This window comes from Sinohyriopsis cumingii, chromosome 12 (assembly GCF_028554795.1).
Source record: "Sinohyriopsis cumingii isolate HCF-2022 chromosome 12, ASM2855479v2, whole genome shotgun sequence".
Classification (NCBI taxonomy): domain Eukaryota; kingdom Metazoa; phylum Mollusca; class Bivalvia; order Unionida; family Unionidae; genus Sinohyriopsis; species Sinohyriopsis cumingii.
The window spans coordinates 17,120,319-17,142,611 of NC_142972.1; the positions used below are offsets into that span (position 1 = coordinate 17,120,319).

Consider the following 22,293-nt stretch of genomic DNA (forward strand, 5'->3'; position numbering starts at 1 on the left):
ACAAGAGAATCCACAAGAACACATGGACAACACCTGACCATGTAATAGAAAATCAGATTGACCACATCTGCATAGCCAAGATGTTAGGGTGAAGAGGGGAGCAGATGTGACATCTGACCACCACTTAGTTGTCGCAAGGCTGAAACTTAAGCTGAAGAAGAACTGGATGGGCACCAAAGAGAAGAAAACAAAGTATAACATATGCCTGTTGAAAAATGCAAAAAACTAAAGAAGAATACAGACTGAAGCTTAACAACAAGTACCAATTGCTACAAGAGCTTCTTGAAGATGAGGAAGACAATGCAAGAAACAGATACAGAAAGTTAAAGAGGCAATAAAATCAACATGCCAAGAAGTACTAGGCCCCATGAAGCACCAACAGAAAGAATGGATTTCAGCTGAAACATTGCGCAAAATCCAGAAGCGTAAACAGAAAAAAGCAGCAGTAAATAGCTGTAAGACAAGAACTACAAAAGTAAAGGTACAAAAAGAATACACTGATGCCCACAGCGAAGTGAAAAGAAAGCATCAAGATAGACAGGAGAAATTATGTTGAAGGAATGGCAGCAGAGGCAGAAGAAGCGACAAGAAGTGGAAACATGAAGAAGCTGTATGACATCACCAAAAAGCTGTCTGGCAAGTACAGCAAAACAGAGAGACCCATAAAGGAAAAGCAGGGAAAGACCATAGCAAGTACAGAACACCAAACTAAGAGAGGGGCAGAACATTCTGAAGAACTGTTGAACAGGCCATCACCACTAAATCCCCCAGAAATCCACCCAGCCAATGCAGATCTCCCCATAAGCTGTGACAATCCTACCAGAGACAAGAGCAGGAAAGCCATCACCCAGCTGAAGAACGGCAAGGCAGCTGGACCTGGTGGCATCCCAGCAGAAGCCCTCAGAGCAGACTTAGATGCTTCAGTGGAAATGCTATACCACCTCTTGAGAAAATCTGGGAGGAAGAAGAAATACTGACTGACTGGAAGGAGGGACACCTCATCAAGATCCCAAAGAAAGGCAACCTCAGCAACTGCTCCAACTACAGAGGAATCACACTCTTGTCAGTACCAGGGAAAGACTTCAATCGGGTCCTCTTGGAGAGGATGAAGGAGGCCGTTGACCCACAGTTACAAGATGAGCAAGCGGGCTTCCGGCAGAACAGATTGTGTATGGACCAAATAGCTACTCTTCGCATCATAGTCGAGCAATCGTTGGAGTGGAATTCTTCACTCTACATCAACTTTGTCGATTATGTGAAGGCATTTGACAGCGTGGACCGAGAGACACTCGGGAAACTTCTTCGCCACTATGGCATCCCAACCAAGCTGGTGAACATGATCAAGAACACTTACAACGGAATGTCCTGCAGAGTCATTCATGCAGGACAACACACAGACAGCTTCCTAGTGCAGAATGGCGTGAGGCAAGGCTGCTTGCTGTCACTGTTTCGCTTCCTTCTCGCCATCAACTGGATTATGAAGACGTCCACCAATGGGCGGAGAAATGGGATCCAGTGGACATTGTGGAGTCAACTTGAGGACCTGGATTTTGCCAATGACGTAGCACTCTTGTCCCATAGTCAGCAGCAAATGCAGGACAAGACCGACATACTGGCAGCCACATCAGCACAGATTGGCCTCAACATCCACAAAGACAAGACCAAGATCCTCAAGATCAATTATGCCAGTAACAACCCAGTCACACTGCAGGGAAGTCCCCTGGAAGAGGTGGAGTCCTTCACGTACCTGGACAGCATTATCAACCAGCAGGGTGGCACCCATGCAGATGTCAAGGCAAGGATCGGAAAGGCGAGAGCAGCTTTCATACAGCTCAAGAACATCTGGAGCTCCAATGAAATTTCCTTAACTACCAAGATCAGACTGTTCAAATCCAATGTGAAGTCAGTCCTACTGTATGGAGCAGAGACCTGGAGAACCACCAAGTCGACTGTAAAGAGAGTTCAGACCTTCATCAACAGCTGCCTAAGAAGAATTCTTCAGATCCGCTGGCCAGACACCATCAGCAACACGACCTGTGGCAGAGAACCTCCCAGCTTCCAGCAGAGGACAAGAACAAGAAGAGAAGGTGGGGTTGGATAGGACACACCCTACGTAAGCTGCCAACCACAGACAGGCATTGAAATGGAACCTTCAAGGCAAGCGTAGAAGGGGATGACCAAGAAACACCTTGCGACGCGACCTTGAGGTGGACATCACTAAGATGGGTCACACCTGGAGTCAGCTTGAAGGGATGGCACAGGACAGAAGCCTCTGGCGATCTTTTGTGGGCGGCCCATACTCGGCAGGGGTAATGGGCAAAACTAACAAAGTCACAGTTTAAATGGGATTTTATGAACCTGTAAGTGCCTGAGTGATCACATGACCACCCATATGCAAATTAATTTTCTTCATGCATATCCCACCTTACTGTTGTTCTCTGAGGCATCCAAGCTGATCGTGCTCTAAAGACTGACTCATCACATGACCAATTCCATCTCATGTGATCCTCAGTCACTTACAGGTTCATAAAATCCCAATCAAACTGTGACTTTAGAAAGTCTTGTTTAATTGTGAAATTAGATCTTATTCTTTGGCAGGATAATGTTGTATTCTTAAAGCAAAAAAATATATGCTTATTTTTGAAAGACTTGAACTCCTTAAAACTTGATAATTGCTATCTACTTATTATTACACCATCAACAATAAAACCATTATATCTGTTTTGTGTTATGTTATCAGTGCATCAAAACAACTGCTGTTCAATCCAGGTTAAACGATAGCCAAACGATGTTTGCTCAGTCCTCTGGCATGCACAGCCAAGCACCAAACAACAGACCATCAATGCATGCTCAATCATGATGCACACCCACTTAAGTAAGTTTATTGTCAGGATCGTCAGGAACAGTTATTGTTACCATAACAACCCACCCCATCTAAATACATAATAATCCTATTTATCTTTGAGCCAGAAATGCAGAACTCATTTACAAATCACATACATGCACAGCTGTAGTGTTTATGACCATTAACTAGAACAAGTCACAGGCCTGGAGGGATTTGCTATTATATCAACATACTACACCCCATTTTTGTTCTGCATCATTGCAAAGTCACAGTGATAAACATAACAAAGTTTCAATGAGTATAAGTTTTTTCCTTTATCTTTCTGACAATGACTCAACTGTTGTTATGGATTTCACTCTTTGCCTATAAAATCTAATGTTTTACTCCCAAACTTCATGCAGGCAATTATAGACATCTGTTAAACTGTTCATCTCAAGTGCATTACAAAGCAAGTACCCTTGACATACAAAATGAATTTCAGTTAAAGTATTTTTCAAGTCCAAACACAAGTTATGACCATTTAATTTTCAAGGTTGGGAGCCTATGATTTTTTGTTTGAAAAAAGGTCTGGTTTTAAAATAGCTTTAAGAAAGTATTTTTTGCTCAGACTTATAGCCAAATTAAATTATAGCACCAATTATACTAGTTGAATGAGCACAATTGGTCACAAGATGTAAATAGTTATTGTCCAGACACTATAGAGGATTTGGATGTACCAACTTCAGCTGTGGATGAAGAATGGTCATCACCAGTCACGGAACAAATTCGATAAAAATTTTAATTTGAAAGAAACAAAAAGTATATTTTTTATGATCATAAAGGTGCTATTAGAAAATTCTAAGAATTTATTCCTGATATAGAACTTGACAACCAGGTATGACAATGATGGGAAATATTAGAACTTGAAAGAAATGGGTGTGATTACTTTCTCAAGTGTCATTATCACAGCATATAAATACATATGAAGATTATGACTTGTTACTCATTTTTTTCCAAACTAATGCTTGATAGCACTGTTGCAACTTAATGGCTGATATATGCTTGTTTATAAGCTGTCTTTGGTTTGCAGAAGAAATGCTGTAATTATGTTACTTTGTATTAGATATAGTTGTAGCTTAACTCAGGTAATATAGGTCTGTATAACAACTTAGCAACTAAGGAACATGATAATGTCGCTCATGCCACATTTGTCCCTAAAACTATGGTAGCTCAACATGCTGGTCAGTGTCACAAGTTAAGATTGATTGAATAGAGGGAAACATAGCCCTGACTGTACCTATCAACAGTCTTAATTAATATGTCCTATTAAATCTTCATTATTTTAGAAATTTGGAGATCACAAGGTTCAACTTGCTGATGGTGCTGAAATGTACATAACCAAGCAACAGAAGTAGAGTCCAGCCATTTGTTGCTTCCACAAACCCAGAAAGGTTGTGATTCATATAATGGACACCCGCTTTGACAGGCATGTCAGCATTAGGGTCCCATAGTGCACCAAACAAAAAAGGGGGACCAAGGACTCTATCAGTGCCTGAACAGGTCAAAAATGAAATTATAGGTATGATAACTCACGATAACCTTGGCTGTACTGATGCTAGCCTAAAAAATGTTGATACTGTGGAAACGTTACTGATTTTATCAACACTATTTTACTAAAATACGGTTATTTCAATGCCAAAAATAAGAGAAACAGAACATATAATGTGAAATCGTTCACCTTTAAAATAAATATTTACAAAAGAATATCAGCACAATGATGATCACTCATGTGATGTACCTGGAACATTATACATAATTTGACTCAGTCCAAACTTTCCAGTCTTAAAAGTATTATTCTTATTCCAGTCTGCCTTTGATACTTGTCACAAAATGATTTTGTCATTTTCTTCTAGCAACATATTTATTTTGACCAATAAAATATGATGTCAGTCACTTGATTGTTAATTTGACACTAACCAATTGGATAATACTGACCACTCCTGTAAGAGATCCAGTTAACAAACATGTCATAAACATTTATTTCATCTCATTCAGTCACTTTGTTTGTGTTTTATGGATTTTTATATTGCTATGATGTTTGCAGTGTGGCAGTTTATTGTTATGCCTAGGATGGGGCATCATGCCGCAGACACATAGCATCATGTCCCACCTGGTCACATTATCCTGACACCAGGCCTACCAGTCCTAACAATAACCTCTTAATGCTGAGCACCAAGCAAGGCAGCTGTAAAAATTTTATAAATCTTTGATATGAACACGCATCAGAGGCAGATGCTCTAACCACTTAGGCTACAGTAGCAGTCCCATTCAGTTACTCTGAATGATATAAAGTAAAATAAACTGATACAATTCTTTTCTGGTGTTTTTCAGCAGATTACATCAGGAAGCACTGTGGAGAGAGTGAGGCATCACAAACTATAAAGGAGTTCAACGGTATAATCAACAGCAAGTGTGGCACAGCTAGACATTACCTAAATGAATTGTGCTGAATTCTGAAAGACATTTGTACTTAAAGCAGCTTTTGAGTTGGATTTATTAACTTAAACATCTTTAAAAATCACGTGATCATAAGTTTCTAGTCTGTAAGTTTATTTTAATTGTTGTATTAGATTCAAAAAGCTAATTTTGTTGATTTTAACACTATCATAAAGCATGGAAGTTTCATTTTCCATTTATGACTTACTTTTCAAGAGGTTGCTGGTTCAGTCATCACTGTGGATAGAGTTAGGCATCACCAGCTATGAAGGAATATCATCAACAGCAAGTGCAGATTGCCAGATGTTGCCAAAATTACGTGATTTTTAAAAAAGACATTTAAACTTTAAACTTTATGATTTTTTCCCAGTCAGTTAGATTTATTAAGATTTTAAAAAATCATCTGACCTTAATATTTCTAGTCCATTTGTTGGTTTTAAAGTGCCATACCAGTGTAGATAAAGTAAATCAAATTCAATATTTTTTTAATAGAAAATAAAATCTGGAAGCGGTATAAACAAACCCGATGGAAAAATTCTCCATAATAAGTGAGAAATATGCTCAGGTGTGTTTTAAAAAAAATAATACACATCGGACCGATTTTATCACTCGATAATTTCCGGAGAGTATAGATCACATGATTTCATATTTTGAACACACACCTTACTTCCATTTCTATCGAAACATAAACAAAGTACGTGCTTCGTTCCATATTAATTAGTCTGAAAACTTTTATCATCATAATCATGCCAAGAGGAGATAGTAGAGGTATAAGCAAGGGCAGCTGGGTCAGGTGTGTTACAGCAAATTGTGGGAATACAAATGCTGATGGGTTTTCCATGTATTCCTTCCCGAAAGACCAATCACTTCATCGTAGGTGGACAGATTTTGTAAAAATCAAAAGAGCAAACTGGGATGGTCCGATTGAGTTTTCTGCTCTCTGCTCCTTTAATTTCACACCAGAATGCTTCCCATTTAGTTATAGATTTGAGGTTGAACCTATGTGTAGGGGACCAAAGAAAGTCAAACTCGATGATGATGCTGTCCTGCCTATCCACTGTGTGAAGGAAACTGACAACCAAGCCTAGGTAACTGCAAAGGTATCAGAACTTTAAACACCATAGCGTCAGCTGTGTAGGCATGAAATGTCACCATCAGCGGAAGTAACTTGTCAAGTGCCACCACCAAAGAAAATAAGAAGGGGCTATTCAAAGAGAGAAGCAGCAAGGGTGAGTTTTTAATGACAAGCACCATATTATTATATCTGTGATATTTAACAGATCAGTCACCATATCATTTCCATGTGTACCCTGTAGACAGCTCTTTCATAGTTTCCAAAACAAATGCAGTAAATGTCTAATAAACCAAGAACTGAGATATAAACATTTGATAAACATTGTCAAAATTTTCATGTTGCCTTCAACTTTGACAATGTGAATAGAGAAATCTTTCTGCTGGTTGATTTAGAAGGCTTACATATATATTTCATTGTCAGACTAATGTGTGCATCAGATTACATACAGATATTTACAACATGATGAGGTTTATTCGCATCCCCAATTAATAAAAATCTACAAAGCAAAATGGAGTAGAATGTTTACACAATATTGTTAAAATATTTTCATTGGTGTTGGTGTTGTCATGTTTAACAATTTTTCAGTCATATCGTGACTAATTATTTTTGGGAAGTCAGTGAATAGCCATCAGTATAAGTGACTCATAAATGTTCTCAAATAAGGTACATTTTGTTTCAGATTATTGCTGCACATGAGGAACATTATTGTTAAAAGTGGCATTAAATGCCTAAAAATTACTAATAAAACTGTCTGACAGTTTTAAGTGAAATATTGTTGGGTGCAGCATTAAACACCTCAAAATCAAATATAAAACTGTATATGATTTAATATTGTGCCAACATTACGTTGCAGAGTAATGAGGTAAAGAGCAGCTGCCACATGGAAAAGGAACGTCTTGTAAGGAATGTGGAATTCTTTAAGTACCATTGGATTCCAATCAAATTCCTAATTACAGACAGACATGTCCAAATATTGAAATTGGTGAGGGAAAATATGACAGACACTCAACATTGTTTTGATGTCTGGCATGTTGCTAAAGGTAAGAAAAATAAAATTAAAAATGTTTTGCATTGATATTCATTGTTAACTTGCCTTTATGAAGTGAAGAAGAACCAGAATAAAATAAATGTCTATGCAAGTGTTAATGTTTTTAATGTGACACTCATAATCATTCCCAATGTAGGTGGTTTAAGTTAGTGTAGAAGTTTTAGATATTCATAACATCTTGTTGAATCAGTTGGTCAAAAGGATTTTTTTAAAACTTCCATCTGACTTGCAAAAGGTATTGTTGAAAAAAACTTTTTATGATGCTATTAATGTCTGTTTCTATATACAGGAATGAAAAAGAAACTCTTTGCCTTATCAAAACAAAATGACTGTTTGGATATAACCCCATGGATAAAGACTTTGGTCAACCAACTGTATTGGTCTGCAGCATCATCACCTAACCAAAACAAAGAATTAATGCTGGAAAAGTGGCAGTCTGTTATAAACCATATCAGTAATGTGCATTCTGGCTATGGTGATTTATTTGTATCATGTGAACATGGTACTTTGGAGGGAAGATAGAGACAAAAGAAGTGGTTGAAAACAGGTAATACAAATGGTTGAACTCTTTTTCTTTTTAAACAAAAACCATACTTGTATTCTTGGTAACAATTGTTTAGGTCCATCAATTTTGTTCAATTAGTAGATCTATTTCTTATTAATCAATGATATTTGGTATGCAAAAACATCTTATGGAGTACAAGTCATATAGGCATGTAACTTTTGCCTAACTGTATTGGTCTAGTAATTTATTGAATTTATATACATTTTTGTTAGTGCACACTTTAATTTTCATGCAAGATAGCATAAAAACAAGCTTTGATGAACATGTTTTATAACTTATAGGATATAAGTATTTGCAAAGCTTGAAGAGACTGTGACCAGCAGACAAATGAGAAAAGATGTACCAATGCTGTCATCTGGACAACAAACTTAAGCACTGGAGGGATACCACTCCGTGACCAATCATTGTGCACCAAAGATGATTGGTTTCTCCTATCATGGAATGCTTTCAAGGTAAATCTTAACTTATTGCACACAAAAAAGTACTGATTCAGATTTTTCAGTGATCTTTTGATATCCTGCAATGTAAAATTGTATAACAGTTTTTAGTATTTTGGAATGTTTGCAAATAATGTATCTATAAAAATAAATTATCTGATTTTTGATAGAATTATATACTGTATTTTGCATCTTTATTTACTCTGAAATAGGCTTTGGCTAGCTGCATTGCATGTTAATGAAAACATCCAAAGAGAGCAAGCGTGCATTAAGGATGGGAGAGCCAGATATAAAATAGTGTATCCAAAGTACAAGAAAGGAGAATACACTGTCAGGAAAATCTTTGTTGACTCAACATATGGCAAGAATATACATTAGTAATTAATGAACAGAAAGGAATATATCACTTAGAGATATAAATACTGTTGTACCAAGTGTAAGTACCTATATTATTTTTTTACATTAAATTCAAACAGTAAATGTAAAATATTTGTTAAAGTTGATACTCCTTTAATTTTAAAGGTCATGAATTTGCCCTGTGGTAAAATAATAACAATAATAACAATATGCAAACAATTGTAAAGACAAATGCTTTTAATTCATGTGTTAACTTCAGCAAAAGGTTGCAGTTTTTGGCTTGTACAATACAATGCATATTATATTTACTTTAATTTACAGATTATATTGAACGTCTGTTGAAAACAGCATTCACAATGGACATGTGTCTCACATGAATGATGAAGGAGTAAAACTTCTGGTAGATGTATCACCCCCATTTTGTAGTCTGTATGAGAGACCTGAGAAGGATATTGCTATTCAAAATCTTCTTATCAGGTTTAATCGCTATCAGCCTCATGAAAGCCAGTGTAGTTCAGGTTTTGATCAGGAAAGGCAGTATGGATCCTCTGAACAACACATGATAGAATGATGACCCTCACTTCCTTGCCCAAGAAGTGCCAACACCACCGAGCAAATTGTCTATATGCTGTATACCGATGTCTTCTGAAATAATAATTGGAAAATAAAGTTGAAATAAAATATGCTTTGTGCATTAGATCAAATTAGGAAATCAAAAGTTTTAGTAGACAGTGTTAGTGGCCCATTGTGATTTATCGCTATTTTGCATATCAATAAAGTGCATATATATATATATATATATATATATATATATATATAAAACTATTTTAATTTCCGACACAAAAAATGAAATAAAACAATATTTGCACATGTATATGTATTGTTTTTTGGCATGACTTATCAGTATCACTGTGGTATAAAGGTTAGACAGTGTATGCCTCCAGAACAGGGGTTCAATCTTTGAAGGTGTCATAAAATGACTGGAAAAAGTGGTTTATTTATTTGCTGTATTAATAACCCCAATACTATGTTGTCCTGCGTAGATCATGAAAGCAAAATTGATGAAAACAAAAGAACATGAAAAATTACTCAGACATTTTACTTACTCATTTCCTTGTTCTGGATGTTCTCCAAATTGTTGTCTATACTGGTAGTATGCAACTTTTAAAACATGGATGTCAGGACAAACTGGACTGACCCCTGCATGGTGTGTTATACATTGTATCCCCTGGCATTCATTGCAGACACTTTTGACCTTCTCTATGTCACAACAGCATACACATTCTCTTGCATTACCAAACAATGTCCACAATTACACCTAAAATAGAGTTTTCTTCTTTAATGCATAGTGCTGTGCTTGTCAAATTTAATCTTATATTTATGAACACATCAATATCACAGTACAATGACAAACTGACTAAAGTCAGGAACAGGTAAACATTTAGTACAGCACTGTAAAATTAAAATAGATATGAAAGAAAATAGAAGTTGCAAGTAGATGCCTACCACAGAAAAATGGGTTTATTTCATAGTTTATAAAAATCAACTATTAGCATACACATGAGAAATTCGAAATTTTAACTTATAATACAGTGTATAGAATATGAATTCATTTTCACTGTTATGAAGGTAAATATCCTGCCTATTTCAACAGTTGTGCAAAAGAGGACCTCCTCTTCTAGGAATCTTAAGTACTTCTATAGTAAATCGTTTCAATTTGTTCACAGGTTTTCGAAGCTTACAAATGTGATCCGATGTAAGTTTTACTTATCAACGTATAAATATGTCTTTACCCATGAAATGCAATGCACTTGTACATCCTTTATTACAGGTGAGAAAAAATCCTTTTCTAAACAAACAGGGGACTGTTGAACAGTACTGCATATATCGTCGGATATATATATTTATCGTAACTTAGGCCATAGACATATTCAGAAAACAATTACCATGAATTGTCCGTCAATCTATCTTGTCTTTCTTCTTCGTCATCTTCATCTGAAAATTCGGATTCGTCGGTATTGGAAATATACGGTTCAAACTGGTACGGATCAATTTGGGTACCGGCAGCCACTTCTACACCATTATCAGAATCTTCCGAGCTTATTAAATCCCCATCTTCGAATGACGAAGATCCACAGGACAGTGACAATTCACTTCCTTCAAAATCGCAACTTTCTTGTTGAGTTTCTGAAGACTTTTCCATAATGTGACAATACCAACTCAGCCTTTGTTTACAACAAGTGTTCAGAATGTGATGTCACGCTTTGTTTTCACTAAATACCAGAAGTGGTCGGCGGTTGCATTCGGTTATTATCGTAAACAGGTGCAAACCTGATATTAGATAGGCTCCCATGCAGTTATTACTGAAAATTTTTCAATCGGATTTCTTACATTCGTATTTTGAATATATATTCTCATTCACCAAGAAATAAACTGAATAAATGTAGATACACTGTTATGGCACTTTAATTTTTGTATTTGATTCTAAAACTTATATTTTTGTTTTTAATAATTATTTAAATAAACAGAAATCTCATTTTCCATTTATGATAGTCCTTGTTATAATTACTTTTTTATTGGTTGTTGGTTCATCAAAAAGGCATCACTTTCATCCATTCCTAGAATTGGAACAATACACAGAGATATATCAAAACTAAAGCACCAATGAGGAAAACAAAACTACTTTGGTGCATTGAAGAAAAAAAACATTTAGCTGTAAGATTTTAGTCTTTGTTTCTTAATTTTTAATGCGCTGCATTTGGTGAGAGTTCACTGTATTAATTTATTTATATGAAGTTTGATCTTCTCCATTGATTGATCAGGGATTGCAAAGTTTGCTGTATAAAGATCTGACTGTAAGCGTGACTAGCTAACCACAAACTCATATTGAACTCATTACAATTTATTGTGAGTTTGCTACTTTGCATGCGCAAGTTTATACTAAACTTGCAATGAGATTACATGCTCGTTACGTACTCTCAACCAGCTAGTACTAGCTGGTTCACAGCCCATCACGAGCTTGTATGCTCATTGCGAGCTTGCGCGTGCTAGGTGGTTGACAGTGCATCATGAGCTTGTGTGCTTATTGCTAGCTTGTGCGAGCAAAGTTTCAGTAAACTTGTTATACATGTGCCTTGAGCACGTTTAATGCTCATATGAGCCTGCCACGACTTCGTAAACATTCCAATTCCGGCCTATACATGCAATACAGCAAAGTCGTGGGCTAGCACATGCAAAGCTGCAGCAAGCTCATATACTGTCTTGAAATAAGCTCATGACTTTTATAGGGGAGTTAAACTTACAATGGCTAATGAATGCATTTTATTGTCAGTCAGAAATCACGGGGCCCCGAGTGGCCGAGTGGTCTAAAGCGCTCTCCGTTACGGATCACTGCCATCTCACCTCTGTCTGCGTGGGTTCAAGTCTCGGATTCAGCCAATGTGGGTATGTGAGAAAGCTTGTCAGTAGCTTCTCGTGGGTCGATGGTTCTTTCTGGGGTTTTCCCGGGTTCTTCCTCCACCATTAATACTGGCCGCCATGTATAGCCTATCGTGTGCTGAAAAATGGCATTAAACCCTACAACAACAACAACAACAACAACAACAGTCAGAAATCACATCTTTGCGCATTTCCAGTAAATATGAATGTTTCAGAAAAAGTGTTTCATAAATTAGTATAAGTGTATTAGCAAAAACATTAATTACTTGGATTCAAATGAAATCTAGCAAACAAATTTTAGAAATTATGTTTTTTGTGCACAGTTTTGATGGAATTACTATTATGAATACAATGAGATCAGCTGGTGGGTACATGTATTATTTTATATATAAAAAATTCTAATGTATTTTTAGTAATGACATCCATATTTGATAGTGGACCAACATTTGAATAAATCTGAATAATCTTTGGTCACATTCTGCTGAACTGTGTTTTAGAAGCTGTTTAAAATTTTCAACTTTCTGATCAGATGGCAGAAATAGTTGAGCAAATTTTAAACATTTTGATGCTAGGATGCTTTCTGTAAAATTTGATAAAAATTCTGTTGAGCAGTTTTTAAGAAGTCATTCAAAGTTTTATATTTTTAGTAACAATTATCATTTGATGGCATATCAGCATCATTTTAACATTTTGGAAGACATTCATGCCAGAAAGCTTTCTTTCAAATTTGGTCAAAATCTGTTCAGTGGTTTTTAAGAAGTCATTCTGTTTAAAGGTTTTTGTATTTTTATTAACAGGAGTTATATTCAATGGCAGATTAGCATCAAGGGAACAAATATGAATGGTCTGCATGACAGGATGCTTTCTGTCAAATTTGGTTAAATTTTCTTGAGTAGTTTTTGAGAAGACATCATTTAAAGTTTTCCTCTTTTTAGTAGTGGTAGTCATATTTGATGGTGGATTTGCATTATCTGAATAAAATGAAACACCTTTTATACTAAGATATTTTCTATTAAAACTGGTCAGATTCTGATTGCAGTTATTATAAAATCATTCAAAGGTTTCTCCATTTTAATAACAATGGCTATACTTGGCATCATTTATACAATCTAAAGGACTGTATGCTTTCTTTTATATTCTGTCAAATTCTGTTGTTTTTTTTTATTAGTAGTTGTAAATAGACCATTTGATAAGTGTTACTGTCTCCCCCTGGTAGGAACTCTTCAGTGCATCTCTTGTGCATGCATCACACTGCAGCTTCTACAAGTATTGTTCCAACTGTAGCAATTTCAAAGGGAAGAAAGTAGATGGGAAATATAAATAAGGTCAAGTTACATTTTGCTAAGATATTTTTCAAGTAAAAATGATGAGGTAGCAAGCAAATATTTGACTTAATTTTTTTTAAAAAGATATTAAAGTATTTATTTTTCTTAGTAAATTTAATAATTTTCCATTGCCCCAAATTACCTTTCATCATAATAACATAAAAACAGCTTTTCACTGAATCAAACAGTAGTTTTAACAATCTATTTGGGTATTTTTATCTTGGAATTTACAGATATTTAAACACTGCAACAAAAACATTACAGGACATGCAGATTTACATTTTTTAGCCAATTTGAAGAAATACAAAAAGTTGATAGTACTTTTTGCTGAAAAACCAGATATTTGTGTCCTACAGACCTGACAGTAACTTTCAATGAAGCAAGCATCACAAGGCATTATATATATATATATATATATATATATATATATATATATATTATATATATATATATATATATATATATATATCTCTGTACAATTGAAATCATCAGAATTATTAGTTCCAGGAATTGCAGAATGACTGACCCTTACAGTATAATCAGGGTTTCCTTTTTATTACTGTTTGAAAGAGTCAGTATCACTTTACATATCCCATAATAATGTGGACATTCCTCTGAAACATAATGTTAACTTCATCACTGGAAGTGATGGTCTGGAAAAAATTATTCATGCTTCAACTGTCGCTTTGCCTTAATTGTCAAAATGAAATAATTTTTTAAACGTCATTATAAACTTTGGACCAATTATTCAGTGTTATTCAAGGTAGTCATTAGAAGTAAAATAATTAATTGCAGCACTGCCTATTTAGGATAGGCAATTAACTTATTGAAAAGTACTAAAGCACACAGGTTTATGGATAATATACTACTTGCAACAAACAACTTTACACAGACAATAGCATGTGTGATTTGGATTTTTAACGTAGCTTTAACAATTTTTCAGTCATATTGCTATGATGTCTGCAATGTGACAGTTTATAGTGATGTCTAGCACTGGGGCATCATGCCACAGACATGTAGCATGATGTCCCACCCAGTCACATTATCCTGACACCAGGCCGACCAGTCCTAACACTAGCCTCTTAATGCTGAGCGCCAAGCGAGGCAGCTGTTAGTACCATTTTTGTAAGTCTTTGGTATGACTCGGCCAGGGATTAAATCCACAACCTTCCGCTTCCGAGGCGGATGCTCCAAAGACAATAGCACAAGTTCACTTGACTTTGTGACCAGGTATACTAATAAATGGAAGAAAACAATTCACAATAAAATTTCCGGTGAAAAGGTAAAATAGGACAAAAAAAAATTTAATTTTTATTTTACGAGACCACCATCTGAGGATGGAAAAGAGATGAAGAAAAGCTTAGAAACAGAGATGTTGATCGAGATGCATGAAAGGCAGAGAATGAAGAGAAAGTAAGCCAGGTTGGTAAGATACACACAATTTGATGCAGTCCTGTATTATTTACTTGTTCAAATAGAGGCTGAAGACATGCTGATGTTGGGTGCTACATGTATTGTAAAGGTGCAAATTGACAAACTTCACAATTACTGACATCGACAAGATTCTGGTTTCAAAGCAAACAGTGAATGTGACATGGCATAAGCCAAGTAGCTGCTTCTGGGGAAATTACCTCCTCAGATTTCTAAGCTGAAAAGATCCGTTACGTATAGCCATACTGCATGCTTAATTTTTTGTCCATGATTGTAGACTGTAAGGGTCATTTTGTAAACAATCTATTATATAGCTAACTCTTGACCGTGAGTGTAGATTAAACATGTTTACTTGGATTTGAATTCAGGAGAATAGTTTTCCCCACAGAAATTCATGGTCTACCTGATGTTTGTCAGATTTATTTGCTAATGTTTAAGTAAACTGATCTGACTTTGTTTACAGTTTGGAGTAATTTTCCATTAACATGATAGAGTATTTTTAGAAAATGGTTATTGCAACAAAGGTCAAGTGGGGAGGTACATAAAGTTGTTTACATCAGAACTACTCATTCCTACTTTAACATCTGTGCATGTCTTTATCTTTTGCATTGTGGCCTAGTGGTTAGAGCGTCCGCCTTGGAAGCGGGAGGTCATAGGTTTAATCCCCAGCCAAGTCATAACAAAGACTTACAAAAATGGTACTAACAGCTGCCTCACGAGACGCTCAGCATTAAGAGGTTAGTGTTAGGACTGGTCGGCCTGGTGTCAGAATAATGTGACTGGGTGGGACATCATACTACATGTCTGCAGCATGATGCCCCAGTGCTAGACATCACTATAAACTGCCCCACTGCAGACATTGTAGCAATATGACTGAAAAACTGTTAAAGCTACGTTAAAAATCCTAATCACACACACACACACACACACACACACACACACACATCTTTTGCATTTTTATGCAAGCAAATATTCATACATGAAAACTAGTCCCCCTAAGATTATTCCTGGATTAATTTTTGTGCAGTGAATTCAGACACATCCTTATCTATGCTTAAATAACTCAATATTATGCTTTTGTGTGCATATTATTGATGGAATTATTATGGATACATTGTTTTGGATGTAATGAGATTGGTTGGTGACTGCATGTAGTTTAACTAATAATGTGATAATGTACCAACACATGGTTATTTAAATAAAATATTACATATGTAACACTTTATTATGAATATTTCTCATTGAATATTCATTGATTTAAGTTTGTATAAATGAAGAATTTTACAAAACTTTGTACCCACTCCTACCCCACTTCAAAACAATTTGTCAGTTATCTGACTTGTTTCGGAATTGATATACTATATAGAACAATGATACTGTGAATCCTGACCACTGTGCTATAGCATGATTTTCCTGTATAATCAGAAACATCCACACTTAGCAATAAAAGGTTTATAAATTCTTGTTTGTTATTGTTTCATATTAATAAATCTTGCAACAATGTCAGGTACAGGAGATGATTATAAGTGACATGTTTTGAACAAAATTTCAAGCATGCTGAAAGTTGACTTCTGTTACTGTATCTCTAAGCTTGCAAAAATATATGGAAAATAATATTTTGATCTTAAAGTTATAAATATTATAACTGAAGACATCAACATATCATCATCATGTAGCAAAAGGCATAAACATACCTGTGATGCAATGGTTTTGATCACTTCAAAATCACCTTTTAATTTGTAGGTTGTGGCAACATTTAAAATGGATTTGGCCCCATCAACACATGTCTCCATCTGCCGAAACTGTTTCAGCTGTTTTATTCTTTCCTGAGCCTTTTCCTCTGGCACCTTTATCAAGATCATTTCCTCCACCATTTTGTCATATTCATCTCCATAAATTTTTCCCAGATAATTTTCCATCTCAACAAATTGGATCTCACTGCTCTCAAGCTTCTGAGTGATCTCCTTCATCTTTGAAATGACTGGCATCCAAACTTGTTTACAAACATCTTCCAGGGTTGTAGCATTTGATGCCCGTCCAATGCCTTGCCATAAGTTCAAAAAAATATTACTTCTTTGTGATACATGTAGAGGTTCAAGCATACTAACAACCCCATCTGACAGCTTGAATGCAGTAATCTGTGGCTGGTATTGTTCTGGTTTTACAATCTCCACTTCAGCTGGTAGACAAACATCACTAATACAAAGGTCTTTTTTTGCCTCTAGATACCTGACAGTTCTGTCTATCTGAGTGATTGGGGCTGGAATATAAGAATAAATGCTTAGTGTGACCTGACTATGTGTAATTAATGGCCACTGCCCAATTTTCTACAACACATATTCCACAGGAGCTATTTCTTATCTTCCTCCTCTAATAAAAGGAGTATCCCAATGTTTTTAGCATCTGTTTTAACATATATACTGAATATGAATTGCTATCTGTTTTTGAATAATGAAGCCCAAAACACCTGGGCCATCAAGAATGAATAACAGTACGTTAAATGTTCATCATTCGCCCATTCTGTGTTTAATAGTCAACAGTAAATGGACTAGAAGGGCATGACTGACTCATAAGATAATTCACCAATGGATCTAAATGACCTTATTCTTTGGCCAAGGTATGGAGTCTTAACTAGACATGCTGTGCTGAAACCATTGTTTCTTAGACTAACCATGACCATGACCTTTGACCCCCCATTAATATGTTTCTTTCTTACCCTAAATTCAAACCATCCACACAGTATTGTCAAGGAACTTACTCACAAATAAAAGCCAATATCCAAAACCTAATTTTCTTTACTCACATTTACCTGGACCTTTGACCTTTTGATTATAAAAATGAAAAGATTTCTTTCCACCTTACAAACAAGCCCTTCCAAACTTTGGTCATGATATATGGTCTAGAACTGTTACTATGCAAAACTGTTTTTCTTCTTTCAGTCACAATGACTTAGATTTTTAAACTTTTGACCCCAAAGCAACAGGCTTCTTTCTTACCTGATTTGTGATTTGTGAGCTGTATACAAACTCTGGTGACTGTACATGATAAGTTTTTGTGCAGAAGCCATATTTCAAATTAAGCATCAATGACCTTAACCTTTTGCCTTTTCAACAGGCATCTTCTATATTCCAAGTGCAAAACATCCACAAAGTTTGGTCCAGGTCTGTGATGTAGAACTAAAGTAAAGTTACTGTTCAGAAATCAGTTTACTTCCTTCAGTCACAGTGACACCTGGATCTTGGAATGTTTGACACTTTATTAATATTATTATTCCTTACTCAGGTGCAAGCCTGTAAAAATAAAACTAGTGTGCAGAAATGAAAATGGTAATGGATGGATGTACATATATAGACATACAGTCATAATATTATATACTCCACCTTTTGGTGGGTGTATAAAAATGAAAGTGCACAGATACAAAATGATGTACACATTCACTTATAAATTGGGACTGGAGTTCATGGTAGTGGTAGTGGTTCAAGTGTGGGAACCTATATGACCCAGGAACATATGCAGATTACAGAAAATAAATTCCCCTTCTAATGCACATTTGTTGCATATATACTGCAAGGGTAGGGCTATACTTAGTTTTTAGAATATAACCTAGAGACAGTACCAGGGTCAGACTGAACCCCAGAGGCCAAAGCTAGCTGCATAAATAAATGACTTGGCTTTTTATGCAAAGGAAGTGCATATATTGTTCTAGGGTACAGATTTTAATGGTTCCCAAGTTATGACTGCACAAGTGGTGCTCAAAAGAGGACAAGGGTCCGGGTGAAGTATGTTTGCATGCATTATTCACCTTGCAATGTTAAGTAATTGAAAAGTAACTTTAAAGAAGGGACTGTGAACAGTTTCTATGATGTAACCCAGGGGTCTCAAACTCATATCATGAGAACTAGTACATTGTCCTGAGGGTCACATCACTGAAGAAAAAACTTGCAATATTATTAATTTTACAAATTCTGGATGTTGTGTGTTTGAGATCCCTGCTGTAACCAATGGACAGTCTCCAGGGGTCAAGGAGAGACCCAGGGCCAATCCTGAATACATACCAATTTTTGTCTTTTCATGCCAGGAAAGTGTATATATGGTTATATGGTAGGGAACTCCATGTTTCCAAGTTATGACCCATGGATTGCACCCCAGGGGTAATGACAAATCTAGGGATATGACCTTTTAGCATGTATAATTAAATATTAATATCTGCTTGTGCATCATCAAAAGATACTGCCAACAATATGTGCATGCATACATGTAATAGCAATTTTTTAAAAATTATATTGAAATTAGGAGTGACCTTTGACTCCACTACCCTCTCACAGTTGGGTAGTATTCACTTTGGTGGTTAGTCATTTAATAAAATCATATCATTACCAGTTTCACTGTCTTGACAAACTGCACGATTAGAAATGTTTCAGTGGATACCACGTCACAACACAACAATTTATTCAGGACACAAAGGCCTAAGATTTTCAAGATGACCATTGACCACTGTGTAAGATCTGCCTACTATTTTTCTTAAGAGTATATAATAATAATAATAATAATATTTACAGAGGCATTGTAATTTACAATATATACAGTAAATACAGCACAATGTGACAACAGTTTCGCTTAACACTAAAGAAATGAGTTAACGGTATTCTGAAAATCAAACAAAGTTTCAAACTCATAATACATATGCATCAGCGAGGACACACAAATAAATAAAATATCATATTGTAAAGGTATAACCCACTTAACATATTGGACATGTGCGTACAATTGATAGTGAAAATATGTATAGCAAAACATTTATTCCAATAGTAATTGATGTATTAGTTGGGGAATCTGTCCAAATAAGCAAAAAATTAACAAGGTTTAACAAAAACACAGCTAAGTAATATATATATATATATATATATATATATATATATATATATATATATATATATATATATATATATATATATATATATGTATGATTGCAATTAAAAACATATAGTACTTAACAAAAACACAGCTTATAACATTTTTAAAGCAACTGAATGGTATGAAAATGTTTTAAACACATTTAATAGACCTAGCACATACAGCACTGTACATAATACACCTCTCCCTCAATAACTTGTGCACAATGGGGTCTAAAAACATAAGACTGCACTATAAGTGAGGGTGCGAGTTACTGATGGACCTCTGAAAAATAAGACCACAGGGGTGGGGTGGGGGTGAAGAAACTGGGCTATATATGGTTGAATACTAATTTTATTATCACTCTGAGATGAACTGTCTACAAAGCACTTTTTGATTGAAAGTTGTTCATTATTCTGCATAAATTACATTTATTTTTAAGATGCCCAACATCTAAAAGATAGTTAACATTATTCCAACTAGTTTCAACACCTGTCACATGTACACTAAAACATTTATGTATTACATCACTGAATTGTGTTGTTGTTGATTACTCTGGTTCCTTGCTTATCATGCTACAGAAGAGTTCAAAGCCCTGGTCTACAAAGCAGAGAAGCAGACTACCTTGATACAGCACGAAATAAGATTCCTTTTCTTAAAAATCTAGTGACATTTATTTTGTGTAACAATTTTTTTATGACAAACTCAACTTTTGTACTTTTCAGTTTGTAAATTAATGACACAGTGATTTCAAATGGAAGTAATAGTGAAACTTCTCATCCCTGAGGTTATCTCCAAGTGCCAATTCAGGATTCTTCTTACTTCTCCACAATGATCCGTATTTGTGAAACAAAGCTCTTTATTTCAAGAAGTATTGATTTGGTTTTGGTTGGTTGCCTTCCTATGTTTGATCACATTTATGATTGAGTAGCTTAATGTAAGGTAGTCTAATTATATTAAGCACACAATAATATTTATAACAATGTTCAAGTGATCAACTAAAATAAATTCACCCAACATATGTCTGGGGCCACAAGATCTTGTGTATGTAGGATATGCATGCCTTTTAACTTTTCTTTCATTCCACATTCTTTATTTGACACAGAGGATGAAATTATCATGATAATACAAAAGGAGGTCAGCTTTTAACTCAGTGCAACAATACAACAAATACTTCCGCAAACCAGATATGAAGACATGGTCGGCACTTAATTTGGTTCTCAGAGAAACACCTGCAGACTTCACTGTTACAGTACATTGACACATTTTACATTTGAATACAAAAAGGCACATTGTATTTATGATATTATACTTACACCCAACTAAAAGACAGAACTAACATACAAATTTCACTTGATAAAAAAATTATTTAGATGGTTTTTATTTACTAAAGTACTGCTGCCAGTAGGCATAAGTGACATTTTCATTGCTCCAAATTCACAGAATATCGTTATTTACGATATACAAAGAATGTCACTTGGAAAGCAAATGTAAAATATCTATGACTTATGGATTATTAAAAGTTGACAATTTCATAATGTTGATTAAAATTTCCAGGTCCTATCTACCATTTTTGACATAAAAAAACGAGTTTTGGCACATCAAAGTTTCAATTACCAATTGTGATGGCGATTTCCTTCAAGTTCAACAAATATGGGTTAATATTTGGGTAATTACTAGTAAAAAATATGGGATCCATGCCTGGCCACACATTATAAGTGGGTTTGTGAGTTTTCATGGTGAGAGTTGTCGAGGGAATGTTGTAATAGAGTTACATCATGGTTAGGTGATCTGAATGCTATGGATGCAGAAAAAACACTGGTGATGTCATTCCGTTTCAGCTAGCAATGTTGGAGATGCTCTGGAGAACCATGGTTATCTATTATGGCTGGCCCGGGCTAAGGCATGAGTACAATGTAAAAACAAATCACAGATGACATATATCAAAAAAGGGTTTAAATTATTTGACATAAAAATGAAACACTGCACAAATCAACATATAACACCATGTACCTGTAATGAAAAAGATCTATATAAGCAGAGAAAAGCAGTAGGTATTAATATTACTTAGACCTGTTCGAATGTCTTAAGATTTCTTCTATTGAAAACATTGATTATGAAAAGAAGAAATGCTAAGCACCTGCCTTATGTCTCTGATAATAACATTCCATTCAAATGAACCAGTATAAAGAAAGCTCTTTTTAAACCATTTTTTCTTTGACTTTTGTATGATGTAATTGTAGTTATCACTTTTCTAATAGATCTTAAATCAGGAGAACCATCATCATCTCTTTAATGAGAGTTATAGATAGGTAAGAGTGATATTTCTGGACACGTTGTACATAAATTTGGTCTTTCTAAAGAATATTCTTTCATTTTACTATGCTGTTTATGCAGCACTGTG

General features: G+C 35.2%; 1 protein-coding gene and 1 pseudogene across 1 annotated transcript in view; one reads left to right on the forward strand and one right to left on the reverse strand.

The window, feature by feature from the left end:
• Positions 1–7,275: 7,275 nt before the first annotated feature.
• On the forward strand, positions 7,276–8,464 carry LOC149786036 (uncharacterized; annotated as a pseudogene).
• Positions 8,465–16,322: 7,858 nt separating this feature from the next.
• The window catches only part of LOC149786037 (E3 ubiquitin-protein ligase rnf213-alpha-like), a 143,317-nt gene continuing 137,346 nt past the window's right edge, over positions 16,323–22,293 (reverse strand). Inside the window, exons 20-21 of the mRNA XM_089978106.1 lie at positions 16,691–17,256; positions 16,323–16,409 (exon numbers count right to left, since the gene is read on the reverse strand). Of these exons, the coding sequence (XP_089834232.1) occupies positions 16,323–16,409; positions 16,691–17,256 (653 nt within the window). The remainder of the gene's footprint in view (positions 16,410–16,690; positions 17,257–22,293) is intronic.